The sequence below is a fragment of the Camelina sativa genome, chromosome 4 (assembly GCF_030686135.1).
Source record: "Camelina sativa cultivar CO46 ecotype springtype chromosome 4, ASM3068613v1".
Lineage (NCBI taxonomy): Eukaryota > Viridiplantae > Streptophyta > Magnoliopsida > Brassicales > Brassicaceae > Camelina > Camelina sativa.
In genome coordinates, this window is record NC_141883.1 from 18,386,924 (window position 1) to 18,401,836 (window position 14,913).

Genomic DNA, 14,913 nt, shown 5'->3' on the forward strand with positions numbered 1-14,913 from the left:
CTTTGTAAGCTCTTTTAATTAGGTTTCATCTTCTTCTTGTATAAGTACTGGCTTTTATCGCCTGAATAAGATCAAGACAACAAAACACAATCTCTGCTTCTTGTCTAAGTTTAAACAGATGATGTTATCGAATTTTGCATTGAGGCCATTGAGGAGATACATTACCAGTGTGCGTTCATTGACAGTGGCATCAACATTAGCAAGTAGATCAGTAACAGATTTGAGCTTCTGACAATAGTTGCAAATTGTCAGGTCACCAATCTCCATAGTTCTGAGCTCATTGTCAAGTTGGATGGCACGAGCTTCCTTGTTATTACGGAACTGGTTCTCGAGCCAGATGTCGCGAGCAGAGCCACCGGTCTTGAATGACGAACGGAACAAAGGCGGAGCAAGAGTGCCGTAAATCCATAGTTTTACGAGACTGTCACGTTTGTGCCATGCCGCGTCATTAGCACCGGTGGGAAGAAGAGTGCCATCAATATGGCCAGAGACGTCGAACGTCATACAATGAGTTTGAAACAACTCTCTCCAGGCATCATAGTTGTGATCTTCTAGATCTAGGATAAGAGGAATGTGATGTTTGATGTTGGTAACACCAAAGCATCGTTCGTTGAGAGGGTTGGCAGCAGCCATGAGAAGAAGAAAAAGAGAGGGAGAAGAGAGACAGAGAAGAAAAGAAGTTTGAAAGAGGTCGGATCAGATGCTAAGCTCTGATACCATGAAAGTGTTTGTGATTCCTTGATTATTCAGAATGAATTACATCGATACATATAGCAATAGAGGTTCCACACATTAGGGAAGTCTCCTAAATTAACGAGATTAGATTATATACAATCGAATACTGACAAGATAATCTACATATGGAAGTGAATATATCATTCCTAACATCTGCAATGCTCTCGAGTATTGAGTTCCATCCACAGTGGCTCCAGAAGCCTCCCACAGCAGGATGTCCAAGTACTTCTATCTGTGGTGCCCATTTCACAATGTACCCTTTCTCTGAGACCATCTTAATAACTTCCTTTTGTAATGAATCTATCCAGTCAAAGCCTGCGATAGAGCCAGGTCGGATTTCCCATAAGAAAGGCTGGTTGCTGCTAGATAATCCCCAAGCCATCTCCAACACTTCTTTGGTTTCCATTTGAACTATGCTTCCCAAGCTTATGTATATGACTGACCTCGTTTTTTGCTTGTTCAGCCATTCCATGCAGCTTCTGTCCTCTTCCTTTAAACTAGGTCCCGCCGATGAAGCCATAATGTATAGAGGACCTAATGGATACACCGGAATTCTGATTTCTTGTTGCAGCCTTGTCAAAAACGAGCTCTCTAGACAGGTAACCGTGTTAATAATAACAGCTGAAGCTGTTCTCTTGTTGATTACTTCTCTAGTAAGCTCTAAATATCTTTCTAGTGGCCCAAATCCTGAAGTCGGTAGGTCTTTGTAAGTTAATGGATGCAAGTCTTCCACTACCTTGTTTCGTAGTTCAAGATCTACAAAGTCAAAAAACAAATTATGTTTTCATGTCGCTCAAGAACTTCTTGGCATTGATTTTGCTTAAAACATAGCAGCAAACTTTATGTATTGCAGTTTGGGTGCTGAAGATGAGACTGGGAAGCTTCAACTCCTTAACTGCAGCTCCACAGACGTACATGAACTCATCATAGATGATACATGCAATATCATTACCTTGTTGTATCAACAACTGATTTAAACAGTCCTTTAATCCTGCCTCGTTTGTTTTGTTGACCCTTATTATATACTCGGCTGGTTCGAGTGCTTCATCTTGAAAAACTGATACGCTTTCTGGTATGGTGACAAATTGAAAACTAGAAAAGTGTTGCCAAGAGCTTACTCGATTGGACTCTACCTGAACAACTGTAATTGAGAAGCCCTTCAAGCTAAGTGCTCTACCAAGTTGCATCATTGGAGTGATATGTCCATGTAACGGAAGGGGAACCAACACTATCCTTCCCTTCTTCACACTTCTCTCCATTTCTCTCTCTCTCTCTTAGCGCAGATGATCTCCAAAGATTTTGTTTTTCGAACATTCCGAATATATTCATTTATAAGAGACTACTAGAAATCATTGTGACCGACAAATATTATTAAAATCCCACTAGCATTGGGAATTACACAAACTACCAAAAGACCACCTTAATTTTTAAATAGTAACTAATGTGTTTTCCTCATTGTTCGGTTTTATTTTCTCTCGGTGATCGGAATGTTCTTTTCTTGGCAACGAAGTTCCTCACACATGCAAACATCGAGGAAAGATTTGTATATTTATTAAGTATCAATCATTTTCAAATCATGAAGTGGACGAAGGCTGTGACTGTGAAGATAAGAATTGTATATTTATTATTAACTATTTTTTGGCTGGTGTACATATCATTGAGTATATATATATTTGGTTGGTATACAAATATAGGCTGGCGTATGAATAAGTAGCATTTGCGTGTATGAGAGGTGAGTGTTCCTCGTTTTCCTTCTTTAAGTGCCACACGCTAACCACTTCTAACTTTCATGACGTGATGAAAGTAACATTCCAACAAAAGCTAATGTTATAGGAAGTGAGTAGGAAATTTCCTGTTTCCAAATAACTTTTTCTTTGCACAGAGAAAAAAAAAAAAAAGTTTTAAATCAAAGCTCTTTTATACTATATAGAGTTTAGTATAAAGTGCGAGAAATTTTTCATTTCTGTTTATTAAACTTTTTGTGTTTGGTCATGTTTATAGTAAGACTTCTTTGGCTAGTAGATGGAATGTTTAACTACAAAACTGTTGAAAGAGATCATTTCATTTTGAGAGAAACTGAGTTTTAATTAAGGTTGAATTGTTATTTATTTGGACAATAAACCACAACAATTTTTGCAAGATTAAGCTTGATCATCTTTAATCTTTATGTTACATGAAGTTCACCAGCTTTACTATTTCTTTAGGAATTGCTACGTAATGTAATGTTTACCATCTTTTCACTCTGTCTTCTCTCGACTACTACTTTTTCCACTTCACCTTGAAGCAGATGCCTTATTCGATCTCCATACATTTTCTATATATATACACTGCGTTTAAGTTCTGCTCACCGTTAAAAGGCCTGCAGTCATCAGCACATATTTTAGTAGCGTCGAACAAACGTTTTCAATCGATCTGGAATCTTCAGCTTTGGTAATATTCCTTGTTTCTTCACACTCATTTTAATCAAACTAGGCAAGGCCTCTTCTTCGATCAGCAACTCATCTAATCTTACCATGGACAATTCAAGATTCCTCAGCCGACTGAAACCTTGAGCGCTGATGCTCATCTTAGTTCCCGTGTATTTACAATCTTTCAAGACCAGATCTTCCAGTCTAGGCAATTTCTGTAAAGCAGGCATTGAGTCTTCCTCCATATTTGTTCCGACAAGTGTAAAAGACTCAAGACCGGGAAAGATCACATCCACTAACCCGGTTTCTGATTTCGACGATAACTTAAAGATTCCCACTTCGAGCTTCAGGACACGAAGATTTTTGAGTTTAGAGAAGTGAGAAATGTGTAAAGGAACTCTTCTCTGGTCTACCCACTTTGAGTCATCGTAGATCTCCAAGTCCCGGAGATTTATGAGTAACTCATGTTTCACCTTGCTCCAGCTGTAAGAAGAGATAGACCTCAACGTCTGAAGGTTTGCTGTGTCGTCTATTAGACATTCTCCCACGAATTTTCCGATGACATGCCTTAGTGATGTGAGCTCACTTAGATCGGTCGTGCACTGGAAGGAGTCCGAGGCATTGCCAGACGCATCAAGTGTTTGTAGAAATCGTAAATTAGAGACAAAAGCTGGTAATATACAGACATTAGTATCAGCAATCCCAAGGTACCTCAAGTGAATTAATTCCCCGATCACATCTGGTAAAGATTCTCTGATATAACGCTTACCACAAAGCAAAAGTCCTCCCACATTAAGCACTCGAAGTAGATTCAGTTTCAAGTTTGAGGTTCTGACACTCCCCACGAGTCCTGTCTTTTCTCCGAAAAACATAAAGGTTCGCATCCGTTTGTTTACACGTCTGTCACACAAGGAACGGTCTTTCATAAGATGGTGAACCACTTCCCTTCTGCACATAGTAGAAGAATGATGCTTCTCGTTGTAAACATCTAAAAAGTTAAGCTCTTTAGCTTTCTTGATAGCCACGTCTCTTAGAAGATCATGGATTTTGCAAGTCATCACCTTTCCTCTTTCTATTCTCTCAGCTTTCAGTAAACTTCTATCTATCAGCTCATTGATATAATATCGAGCCACATCTTCCATCATCATCTCTTCATCCTCCTGTATAAACCCTTCCGCTACAAGTAAACGCAATAATTTCTCTACATTAATCTCATAGTCCTCAGGGAAGATGCTAAGGTAAAGAAAGCAAAGTTTCAACTCGTGTCGCATCTCCTTGAAGCTTAGATCAAAGACAGTGGAAATATGAATGCAGTTATCGTTTAGGTGTCGCCATAAACTAGCATAAACCTCGTGCCACTCGTTTGTCCTCTTCCTAGACAAAATCCCAGATAGCACGACTATAGCAAGTGGTAGTCCACTGCACTTTTGAACCATTTCTTTTCCAGTCCTCTGAAGATCCTCATCGACCTTTTCGATATTCCTGAATGCTTTCTGTTCAAACAACTTCCAGCTTTCTTCAAATGTCAAGAACCTTAACTTATGAGCGTAGACTGTCCCATCCACGCCTTCAGCAATCGCTCTAATACGTGTAGTTATGATGACTCTACTTCCTCCATGATTGCATGGTAAGGCTCTCTTCAAGCATTCCCACGCGTGTGGATCCCATACATCATCTACGCATATCCTCATCCTCTTCAAACATCTTGATCTTCTTCAAACATCTTGATCTTTTCATCAATTTCTTTCGTAGAGACTACTCCCAAAGATCTTATAATTCTCACAAGTATATCTCTTGTTTTATACTCTTGGGAAACGTAAGTCCACGCACGGCAATCAAATCTTCTCTTCACTTCCACCGAGTTGTAAAGCTTCCTAGCAAGTGCAGTTTTTCCGAGACCTCCCATACCAAATATGGAGATGATATGCCTCTTGTCCTCTTTATTATCACCAAGAAGCTTTACCAAAAGAATCTTAGCATCATCTTCCAAACCAACTACTTGCTCTTCCTGATCAACAGGTGGAGTACGTCGAAGCTGCCTCACCCTCAAATCTGTAGAACACTCTCCTCGAGACTCGTTGAAGGATCCTATGCCATAAGTCTCCCGCTTGCGAGTAATATCCAAGATTCTTCTCTTAAGGATTCTAACATCATCAACTATGTTGTACGCATCCATCTTCTCGCCTACTTTGTTGGTCAATCTCCTCAAACCTCGCCTTTGTGATCTTTCTTCGAGTTTCAGAATATATGAGTCCAAAACATCTTCAACATCGTATGCTAAGTCCAACACAAGTTTTGTCCACTCTTTCGAGACTTCATCTTCTCTTTCTCGAGCTTCAACATCTATGAGATAACCTTGGATACAGGTCAACTCCGTCTTCAGGTACTCTAGATCGTCTTTGACTCCCATCAACATCGATGCTTCATCTATGAGATAGTTGCCGATCTTTCCCACAACGAACCCCGTGATAGCATCTACCATCTCAGAATAATCGAGTCGAAGGATTTCAAAATATGGACAAGATTTGAAGATTTGTTTCCCTAGATAGTGTCAACAATTTCAAGTTTTCTTAAAGCCTTTTGACACAGGTTGAGGTTGTTTGTTTTTTGGACCTTTGATCAAATATTAACGCCTCATAATATTCTATGGATATACTATCCCCTGTTGGTAATTTTATAGAAGAACTCAGATGAAGACGTGATACCAAATTTCTTTTGTCAACTTTACGACTTTTTTTTTTTGAAAGTTTCAAACTTTTCGTTAAATAAAAAAAAATCTACTCATAGAATTGGTCATATGTATTTGAGAATTCTCAACGCCAGCCGATGCGATAATTTCGATGCCAGCCGATGCAGTGACCGATGCCCTCTTTCAGAGACGTGAACAAGAAGCAATCAAGTAATTGTCTTTTGTCACAAACGCCCTCACTTAAAATATCCCAGTTTCATAAATTCATAAATTATTGCTAATAAATGTTGTGTTGTAATAATTTATGAAACCTTGATATCATAAAACACCACAGAAACATTCGTTAAAAAAAAAAAAAAAGTCACAAATCGTTTTCTTGTAGCCCAAGTAATCCGATTGTTGATATGCTCAAATTTAATCAAGAACTAATTTTCCAAATTAATTTCAAATTAAGAGATTACTTAGAGGGATATAGCATGAGTTATTATGCCAAATGTGATTAAAACAAGAATAAAAATAAAAACTTTTCGTAACGACCTTTTATTGGATACGTGTCATTAGTTGATTTACTGTAATTTTTAATATAAAAATGATATTTTTTCTTTTTTTCCTTTTTACACTCCCGATCGGAGGAGAAAGCGTTGAGTCTCCTTCACCAAAACATTGATGCTTCTTCTATTAGATAGTTGCCGATGTTTCCCACAATGAATCCCGTAATAGCATCTACCATCTCAAAAGAATCAGAGTCGAAGGATTTCAAAATATGGACAAGATTGAAGATTTGTTTCCCTAGATAGTGTCAACAATTTCAAGTTTTCTTAAAGCCTTTGACACAGGTTGTGGTTGTTTGTTTTTTGACCTTTGATCAAATATTAACGCCTCATAATATTCTATGGACACTATCCCCTGTTGGTAATTTTATAGAACTCAGATGCAGAAGTGACAGCAAATTTCATTTGTCAACTATACGTTATTTTTTGTTGTTGAAAGTTTCAAATTTTACGCAAAAAATATCTACACATGACATCGTATTTTTTAAGTAAACGAGGGACCGAGTGAAATGTTGTTGTCTAGTGGGTAACATTGTTTATTATGCAACATTACTCAAAAAAAACAAGAAAACTCAAATATCAAAGAAGGAACCATTTTCAGGAATCATAAAAGCTCAAATCAGTGTCTCTGATTTTACGAAACAATGAATATTACGAAGCAGAAAAGCTTTCCCGATTCTCAGCACAACTCATCAACGTCAGCAAACACTAACATTAAGCAATTATTAAAACAAGATGTAGAAACAAAAAACCACAAGAAAAAAAAAAAAAAAAAAAAAGAGAGAAAAATAGCACATCCTTAAGAGAGAAATTGGAAAGCCTAAGGTGTGGATTACATGAACTTACTTCTCCATTACCCTTAATACCTCTCTCCAAACCGGAAGAACAGAGCACCGGTTCCGTTGTTGTGATCTACAGCATACTCCGCCCGGACCAATCCGAGTTTCACACCTGCACCGTAGGATGAACCCTGTCCCGTTCTCCTGTAGACTGCTGTAGGGTTTCCCTTCACGTCCTTTGAGCTTCCTAAATCATTTCCGTGCTCAACAAAGGCGTAGACATGCGTATTCTTCACAGGTATTCTGATCTCAGCACTGACCTGCAATCCGTGAAAGTAATTACTAATTAGACACACATTTCTCTGTTTTAGAAAAAGAAAAAGAATATACTGTTTTTGTTTCATGTGTTTGCTGTATTACCTCGGCAATGTTTCTAGCAGCGCCAAGCTCACCCATATTGTAGCCACGGACAGAGTACGGACCACCGAGGACAAAAGCATCGTAGCTTGGAAGGTCGCCAACGCAGCCTCCGTAATGCCCGTGGAGGACTAGAACTGGTGGTGGTGGCTTACCAGCGCCTTCTTCTACTTGCAGCAGCTGAATGAATTTTGTCATGGTTAACTGGTGGCGGTTGAAGAATGGGAATTTGCTCCCAATACCCAGTCCCTGATCCACCTGTGATTTGCAAATACATTGTGTAAAGCTTACAGAGTATACACATGACTCATAATTATAATCTCATTTGATCATTGGTTAAGCAAACCTGAAATACAGTCCTCTCTCCAACAACTGCCCCATTAATAAATTTGGTATTGTCGCGGGTGATGTTGGCTTGTAGGAAAGCCATCCGATCGATACCGGTACCACTGAGAGTTGTTGGAGGTCCATCAGCACTGATTCCACCGCTAGGTAGTAGTCTCTGACCATTTGCAGCAATGTGACTGCTTTCATCTCGGGTTGTTATCTCCTCCATCACAAGTCCATATGTAAACTTACTCTGACGTGTGAAGTTCTGCACGAAAGTATGTTTCAGTTAAGTGATTCTAGGAAAAAACAAGTTGACTATGGCACTGAGTATTGGCAAGCTTACCTCAGTTATATTAGCTTTGAGACCAGCTCGATCAACCCAAATTGGTGGCACTTCCTCAACCCCAGGTCCTCCAGTGAATACTGGGCTAAGTTTGCGGCTGTTGAAGCAGCTCGTCTTGAATGTACGGTTACGAGGATTGTAAACACCATCCAGATACGGGTGTACATACTCAAGCTTAAACGAAAGATCATCCTGAAGAAATAAAAAAAAAGAATAACATAAGGTTTGTACATAGCACATAACAACAGAAATAGATAGATGGTATCAATCTAATAATTGAGCCATAGATGTATCAATTATGTAAGCTGATAGAATGTACCTGAGGATTCAAGAAGTTGCTAGTGGTCACTGAGCCCATGAGAGACCTATTGAGACCCTGGAGGTTTCGATGTTCGAAAGTAACAGACCCTCCTGGCTGGAATGAAGCCTGATGCATATAAACAATGACAATCAAACTCAGTGGATCAAACTCAGTGGAATATCCAAATTTGACAATCTGTACTTGTTCCAGTAAGAAGGATTCATACCAGTGTGGGAGCTCCTCCGCGCCCAGGAACGATACTCCATTCCGTACTGACTTCAGCTGACTTCTGCTCTAGCTCTTTCAGTTTGATCTCAACGATAATTCCCCCTTCATTTTTCTCATCTGGGCGTGGATTGACTTCAATATTAGAGAACAGACCTAATGAGTTGATGTTCCTAAGAGCTTGTTTCCCAGCTTCAATGTTGAAAACATAGCCTTGGCGGAGCTGTCAACAAAACATCAACGAAACATAGATACTATCACCAAAACGAACATAAAAAAATGAGATATATCATATAACATGTCTGGAATACGGAACATGTGTTCATTGTAGCGGCTAAACCTTTTACAACCATCAAACTTAAAATAGCAAGTTGGAGTTAAAAGTCAGTCAATTTCTCCTGATCTTCATCAGTCTATAACATAACTACACTTTCGTCATCATCCTACACCAAACTAGACCATCAAATTTACTGACAGAATCACAATGACATTAACAACGAACTAAACACAAATAATGACACATCTAACACAGCAGAACATGTGAAACATACCTGCTTAGGCAATTCCCTGCGCACCACAGGAACTTGAGTGTTCCCTTCAACAACATTACCAAGCTTATCTTGAAACTGAATCACCAGCTGAGTTATATCACCTTCCACAACTTCACAAACAACCTCCTTAGTGTTCAAATTCCCAAAATTCACAACTTGAGCACAAGCATACCCTTCGTCATGGTACCATTTCTGAACACGGTCCCTAATCCTCTGCAAAAGCCTCGCACTCACTTTCCCTTGATCCCTGAGCATCTGCATCACCTCACCATACACAGGTGCAGGCAACAAACACGGACGCGCCCTATCGATTCTCCTCTTGTAGTCCTTCTCCAAGCTCCTGTAATACTCAAGCTTCTCTTTATCAGTCATATCCGAGTCCATCTCAATCGGCTTCGATTGAACCATCAGCCCAACGTTGATACATCGGAACCTATCAGCAGATTGCCATGTACTCTCAGCAAAGGAGATGGTAACACCTAGGGTTCCGTCAGGTTTCGTTTTCCCTTCCAAATCAACCTTCTCGAACATTCCACAAGTAGCTAGGGTTTCAAGCTCCTTCTGCAATTGAGCTTTAGTGTAAACACCGCCGGGACGAATCGAGACCATCTCGAAGAAGGAGTCTTCAGTACCAATCGTGGTTTGTCTCCGCCGATCAAAGAACATAATATCAGAGACCTTATACTTCTTGAAACCACTAAGCTTGTTCAATTGCACAACGATGTTCGCCGGCAAACCATGAGAATCCCAATCCGATGATTGTTCCTCATCAGCAACCGCCGGAGCCGGAGAAAACAATTTCCCCCAAAATCCACCATCTCCATCACCGCCTCCACCACCAAACCCACCGAAATCCCCATCTCCTCCTCCTCCACCTCCACTTCCACCACCACCGCTCAGAACCGACGGAAGATTCGAGATTCGGAATAGAAACAAGGAAGCAGCGGACGAGACTGAGGCTACGGCTAGAGGTTTCGCTAGGTTTGTAAGGAGAGAATCCTTCGAAGAAGGCTCGGTGTCTCGGCTAGGTAAGCTGCTACTGCTGCATTTTATCGATGGGACGCGAGGAGATGGTGAGGAGAAGCGAGGAAGACGAGATGTAGAAGGCGAAAGAAATTTCCGGCGAGAAGAGAGAGGATTAGGATTGGTAGAGCTAGTCGCCGCCGGGATAAGCTGCCCGTTGACGGAGAAGGCGGCCATGGGCGGAGAAAGGAAGAGGGATAGATAAGGTTTTAGCGAGACGAAGAAGAAGGTAAGTGTACTTTTTGGCTTCGGCGAAAGAAGTCTACTTTTGGGTTTTAAGCAGGTAAAGAGAGATACTTTCATTTACACTACATTCCGTTTTGTATAGTAACAAAAGAACTGCGTGCCGTTTTCTTTCGCTGCAAAAAGTATGCATCAATTGGACTGACCTAGAGCTATTTTAAGTTTACACAAAAAAATTAGTGTACAACTATGCTGCATTTTAGCTTTGGACTGACCTAGAGCTATTTAAGTTTCAGTTGGGACAGTCGTAATAATTGTGGTCACAAATGTTCAGAAACAGTCTTGTAGTAATAAAAATTGTCTTTGTAATTTCTGGTTCCATTTTTTTTTTTTCGTTGTAGAAAACTTTTATGAATGTGAGTCCTATTATTAAGCTCAAAACGTCAATTTCTCAGGCCATGGCTTTGTCTAGCTTCCATTTATTATGGCGTCTCCAATTTCTTAGGAGGTGGCTATTTTAAGCATTGTTTCTTATGGTCTGTCCAAGAACCTCGGAGAAACAAAGATTAATGTGGACATGCACACAAACTTTTGTTTTCTTATATTTATCCTATGCTGTTCTCTAAGGATCAGAGTTCCCAAACAGAAGAACTAAAATATTTTTTTTTTAATTTGCCTTTTTATCAAATGTCGCGTCAACTTGACCCGGTCGCTGAGCTAGAAAGCTTAAAAACACATGTTGATCATTCTGGTAATCCCAGCCTCTCAACACTTAGCCAGCGTTCCCAATGTAAGTAGTTCTCTGCAAGATATGATCCGTTTTGTTTGTGATTCAATTGATTTTTGATCGCAATAATCTTGGTGTTTTTTCAGCTGGTGAAGCTTCAAAGAGGTCTCCTTCTGGTTCACCAAGAAAGGAAAACGAAGGAGAACATTCCCACCACAAGAAATCTTTGTTCTCCAAAATGAAGGATAAAGCGAAAAAACTGCAGCACAGCCTCAGCACCAAGAAGAGACATGATGAAGAAGGTGATGCAACCATGTCACCCTTTAGCAGATTCGAAGACCATGAAGTTAGAGAAGGAGGTTATGCATCACTTTCACCGGGTGACAAGTCGAAAGACCATAAAATCAGAGAAGAAGGAGGAGGAGAAGTTGAAGAAGAAGAAGATCCTGAATATCTTGGAGCCCCAAGTAAATCAAATTAAGCAAAGCTTCATAATTAACAACGATTCCATCTTTGTTTTGACATTCCTCTAGACTGATCTACCTTCTTGTGTTGTTTCCAGTGTATGAATCAAAGAAGGCACCTGAAGAGTTAAAGAAGACTGCTATGCAGCATCCCCGGGAAAACCCTGTGATCACTGAGACGAATGTCTTGTCTGTTCTCCCAGCCAAACACGACGCTGAGCAAGAGCAAAAAGACTGTACTGGATCCAACACAGAACATCCTGTGATCTCTGAGAAGAATGTCTTGTCTGATGTCAAGCAAGAGAAGCCTGATAATTCAGACACAACAACGTTAACAGGAGGATCCATGGCTGAGAAGACAGAGAAAGAGTGCACAAGCCAAGAACCGATTAGTCCAAGCAAAACCGTAACAGAAACCGTGACAGAGAAGCTAGCACCTGCTTATGCCAAAGTCTCTGACGCAACTAACGCTATAACCAAGAAGATTCAGGATATGGCTTTTCCAGAATCAACAGAGACAGAGACAGAAGAAGAGATAAATGATGTTTCAGAAATAAACACTGCTGGAACTAACCAGCCAACTGGCTTCAATACTAAGGTGATATAACTTGTTTATATATGTGCTTGTGCCCTTTAGGGTAAATGCATCAGTCAGTCATCTTGTGTTTGTGGTGACCAGGTGTGGGACAAAGGAGTATCAATGAAGGAGTACATATCCCAGAAGTTTGAGCCTGGCGAAGACGATAGAGAACTTTCTCGAGTGATATCTAAAGCTATCAGTCCTCGTAAAGATTCTTCTCAGGCTACTAGTTTTGGTGCAGCCACAACCTCCTTACCTGCTCCAAATTCAGCAGACAACAAAGCCCCCCTTTTAGTCAACACGAACGAAAGTGAGTTCTCATCTTAGGCAGCAACTAAAACAAATTTGATATAATAGTTTGATAAACCTAAATTTTTATACTGATGCATTTGTTCTGCTGCAGTTGTTGAAGAAGAAAAGCATGGGAAGATACTTCAACCAAACTAAAAGAAAATAACAGTCTTTGTATCATTTTTTCAAACCTCTATGTAAGAAAGAGGCTTTCTATATATACAGGTCCCCTTTCCCCCTATTAGTAATGTTGTTATCATACCAAAACCAAGATTGATATTAGCTGAAGTATGTTGTATACATAAGAGATTCAAAATTCTAATACATCTTTTTGTTTTTTTGCTCTTTCTTTTACTACTCTATGTTGAGGAGACAAAAAAAATTTGTTTGGTTTTTGTTTCCTTCCTTCTTGTACTGTAGTTGACTTCTGTAATAAGAAAAAAATATTTCATCTTCAGCAAAGAAAAAAATTATATATATGAATATTAAATTTATCCAGGTGATCAAACAGATGAACATGTTCAATGTTGTTGCAATATAAATTGCATTCAATGATACTGAAATCTTCTGAACGCAACTAGTATGATTAAATTACCAATTTAAGAGATTAATTATACCATTAAAGAACAAGAACGGACGGTCTGATACAACAGTTGACATTCTCTTGAAAAGTAAGTGGTCTGCAACTCATTGCCCACAACACACAAATCACCAAATAACAGATACGGCTTGACAAAGTTGCAACAGACACAAGAATGGCATTCACAAAATCAGTTAAAAGCTTTCTTGAGAACCTGCAGTAATCTGACAATAGATATTAAGTATATCTTTTGAGAATGGGAGCAGCATTAAGATCAATGTATGTGAACAGCAAGTACGAAGAAGTCCGAGAAGAATGGGAGGAAGATTACAGCCCTCAGAGGTTTTCTTACAAAGCTCTCTACAAAGCCACCAAAGGGTTCAAAGAGAGCGAGCTGATCGGTACAGAGGCAAACGGTACAGTCTACAAAGGAAAGCTCTCTTCCAATACACATATTGCTGTAAAGAAAGTTTCTTTGGATGCAGAACAAGATACCAAGAACCTGGTTTCTCAGATTGTTGGTATTGGGAAGTTAAGGCACAAGAACCTTGTGCAGCTCTTAGGATACTGCAGAAGAAAAGGTGAATTACTCTTGGTCTATGATTATATGCCTTATGGAAACCTCGACGAATTCTTGTTTAACGACGAAAGGCCTAACCTTAGTTGGTCCCAACGGCTTCACATCATCAAAGGAGTGGCTTCAGCACTTGTCTATTTGCACGAACAGATTGTTCTCCACCGAGATGTTAAAGCCGCAAATGTACTCTTGGATGAGGATTTAAACGGGCGGCTAGATTTCGGTCTAGCTAGGTTCGGCACAAACAGGAATCCAATGCTTGGAAGCGTAGGGTATGTGGCACCAGAGCTAATCATAACAGGAATGCCAACAACCAAAGCAGATGTTTATTCATTCGGAGCATTACTACTTGAGTTTGCGTGTGGAAGAATGTTCATAGAGTATCCCGGGAAGCCTGAAGAGTTTAACTTAATCAGCTGGGTGTGTCAATGCTGGAAAAGAGGGAACTTGGCTGGCGCCCGCGATGCCAGATTGGAAGGAGATTACGTCTGCAAGGAGATAGAGTTGGTACTGAAGCTTGGACTACTCTGTGCACAATACAATCCAGAGGACAGGCCTAGTATGTCCCAAGTGGTAAACTATCTTGAAGGGAATGATGTTTTGCCTGAGATGCCTTCAGACACACCCGGGATCAGTATTCCAACACCGTACAATGAAGTTCTTGCGTAGCACCACTTCGTCTAGTGCCCCGAAAGGCAGAACAGCCCACTTCTCTCAAAAGGCTACAAAAATGCGCACAACCAAGAAACAACATCATTGGAAGAACGGTATAGTTTTCGCAAAATTTTTAACAGTTTTTCCAACTTTACATGTGTCCACTATGTATACATTGAAAGATCAAATACGTGCCTATGGTCCGGCCACCTTGTTGTAATGTTATAATGCTATGAAAGTTTTTAACAAAAGGGTTACAATCATGTCACAAAGTAGAGAGTTGATTGTTATGTAATTTTCAATAGCAGATTCTCAAAATATAGCTTTAAGCAGCTCTATTTCTCTATATTGCATCCATACAGTAGGGGAAGTATTGTTGTAAATCATCTCGTTTCATATCTAAGCAATTAGTTTTCTCTTTTTAAAATACTTATGGTATTTAAATCAGATGGATTTTAAATAACATGGTTTACTCACGGATTTGACACCCTTCTATTTTTTTCTT

At 39.7% G+C, this 14,913-nt stretch overlaps 3 protein-coding genes and 2 pseudogenes across 4 annotated transcripts; 2 read left to right on the top strand and 3 right to left on the bottom strand.

Moving 5' to 3' along the window:
- Nucleotides 1–725: 725 nt before the first annotated feature.
- Nucleotides 726–2,019, bottom strand: LOC109132494 (UDP-glycosyltransferase 76E3 pseudogene; annotated as a pseudogene).
- A 797-nt stretch (nucleotides 2,020–2,816) lies between these two features.
- On the bottom strand, nucleotides 2,817–5,785 carry LOC104780488 (putative disease resistance RPP13-like protein 3 pseudogene; annotated as a pseudogene). The gene has a single exon (XR_015596823.1). The product of XR_015596823.1 is annotated as a putative disease resistance RPP13-like protein 3 pseudogene (transcript).
- Nucleotides 5,786–7,015: 1,230 nt separating this feature from the next.
- Nucleotides 7,016–10,642, bottom strand: LOC104780489 (protein TOC75-3, chloroplastic). Its single transcript, XM_010504992.3, has 7 exons — nucleotides 9,330–10,642; nucleotides 8,780–9,001; nucleotides 8,572–8,679; nucleotides 8,253–8,444; nucleotides 7,926–8,174; nucleotides 7,583–7,837; nucleotides 7,016–7,482 (listed from the first exon to the last, which is right to left on the bottom strand). The coding sequence occupies exons 1-7, from the start codon at nucleotides 10,527–10,529 to the stop codon at nucleotides 7,243–7,245; spliced, it is 2,466 nt and encodes an 821-aa protein (XP_010503294.2). The 5' UTR covers nucleotides 10,530–10,642; the 3' UTR covers nucleotides 7,016–7,242.
- Nucleotides 10,643–11,160: 518 nt separating this feature from the next.
- On the top strand, nucleotides 11,161–12,942 carry LOC104780490 (uncharacterized). The gene is made up of 5 exons (XM_010504993.2): nucleotides 11,161–11,325; nucleotides 11,409–11,729; nucleotides 11,825–12,324; nucleotides 12,406–12,616; nucleotides 12,710–12,942. Exons 1-5 carry the CDS (start codon nucleotides 11,223–11,225, stop codon nucleotides 12,751–12,753), a joined length of 1,179 nt encoding a protein of 392 aa, XP_010503295.1. The 5' UTR covers nucleotides 11,161–11,222; the 3' UTR covers nucleotides 12,754–12,942.
- Nucleotides 12,943–13,348: 406 nt separating this feature from the next.
- On the top strand, nucleotides 13,349–14,646 carry LOC104783848 (receptor like protein kinase S.3). The gene has a single exon (XM_010508950.3). It carries the CDS (start codon nucleotides 13,434–13,436, stop codon nucleotides 14,421–14,423), a length of 990 nt encoding a protein of 329 aa, XP_010507252.1. The 5' UTR covers nucleotides 13,349–13,433; the 3' UTR covers nucleotides 14,424–14,646.
- The last annotated feature ends 267 nt before the right edge of the window (nucleotides 14,647–14,913 follow it).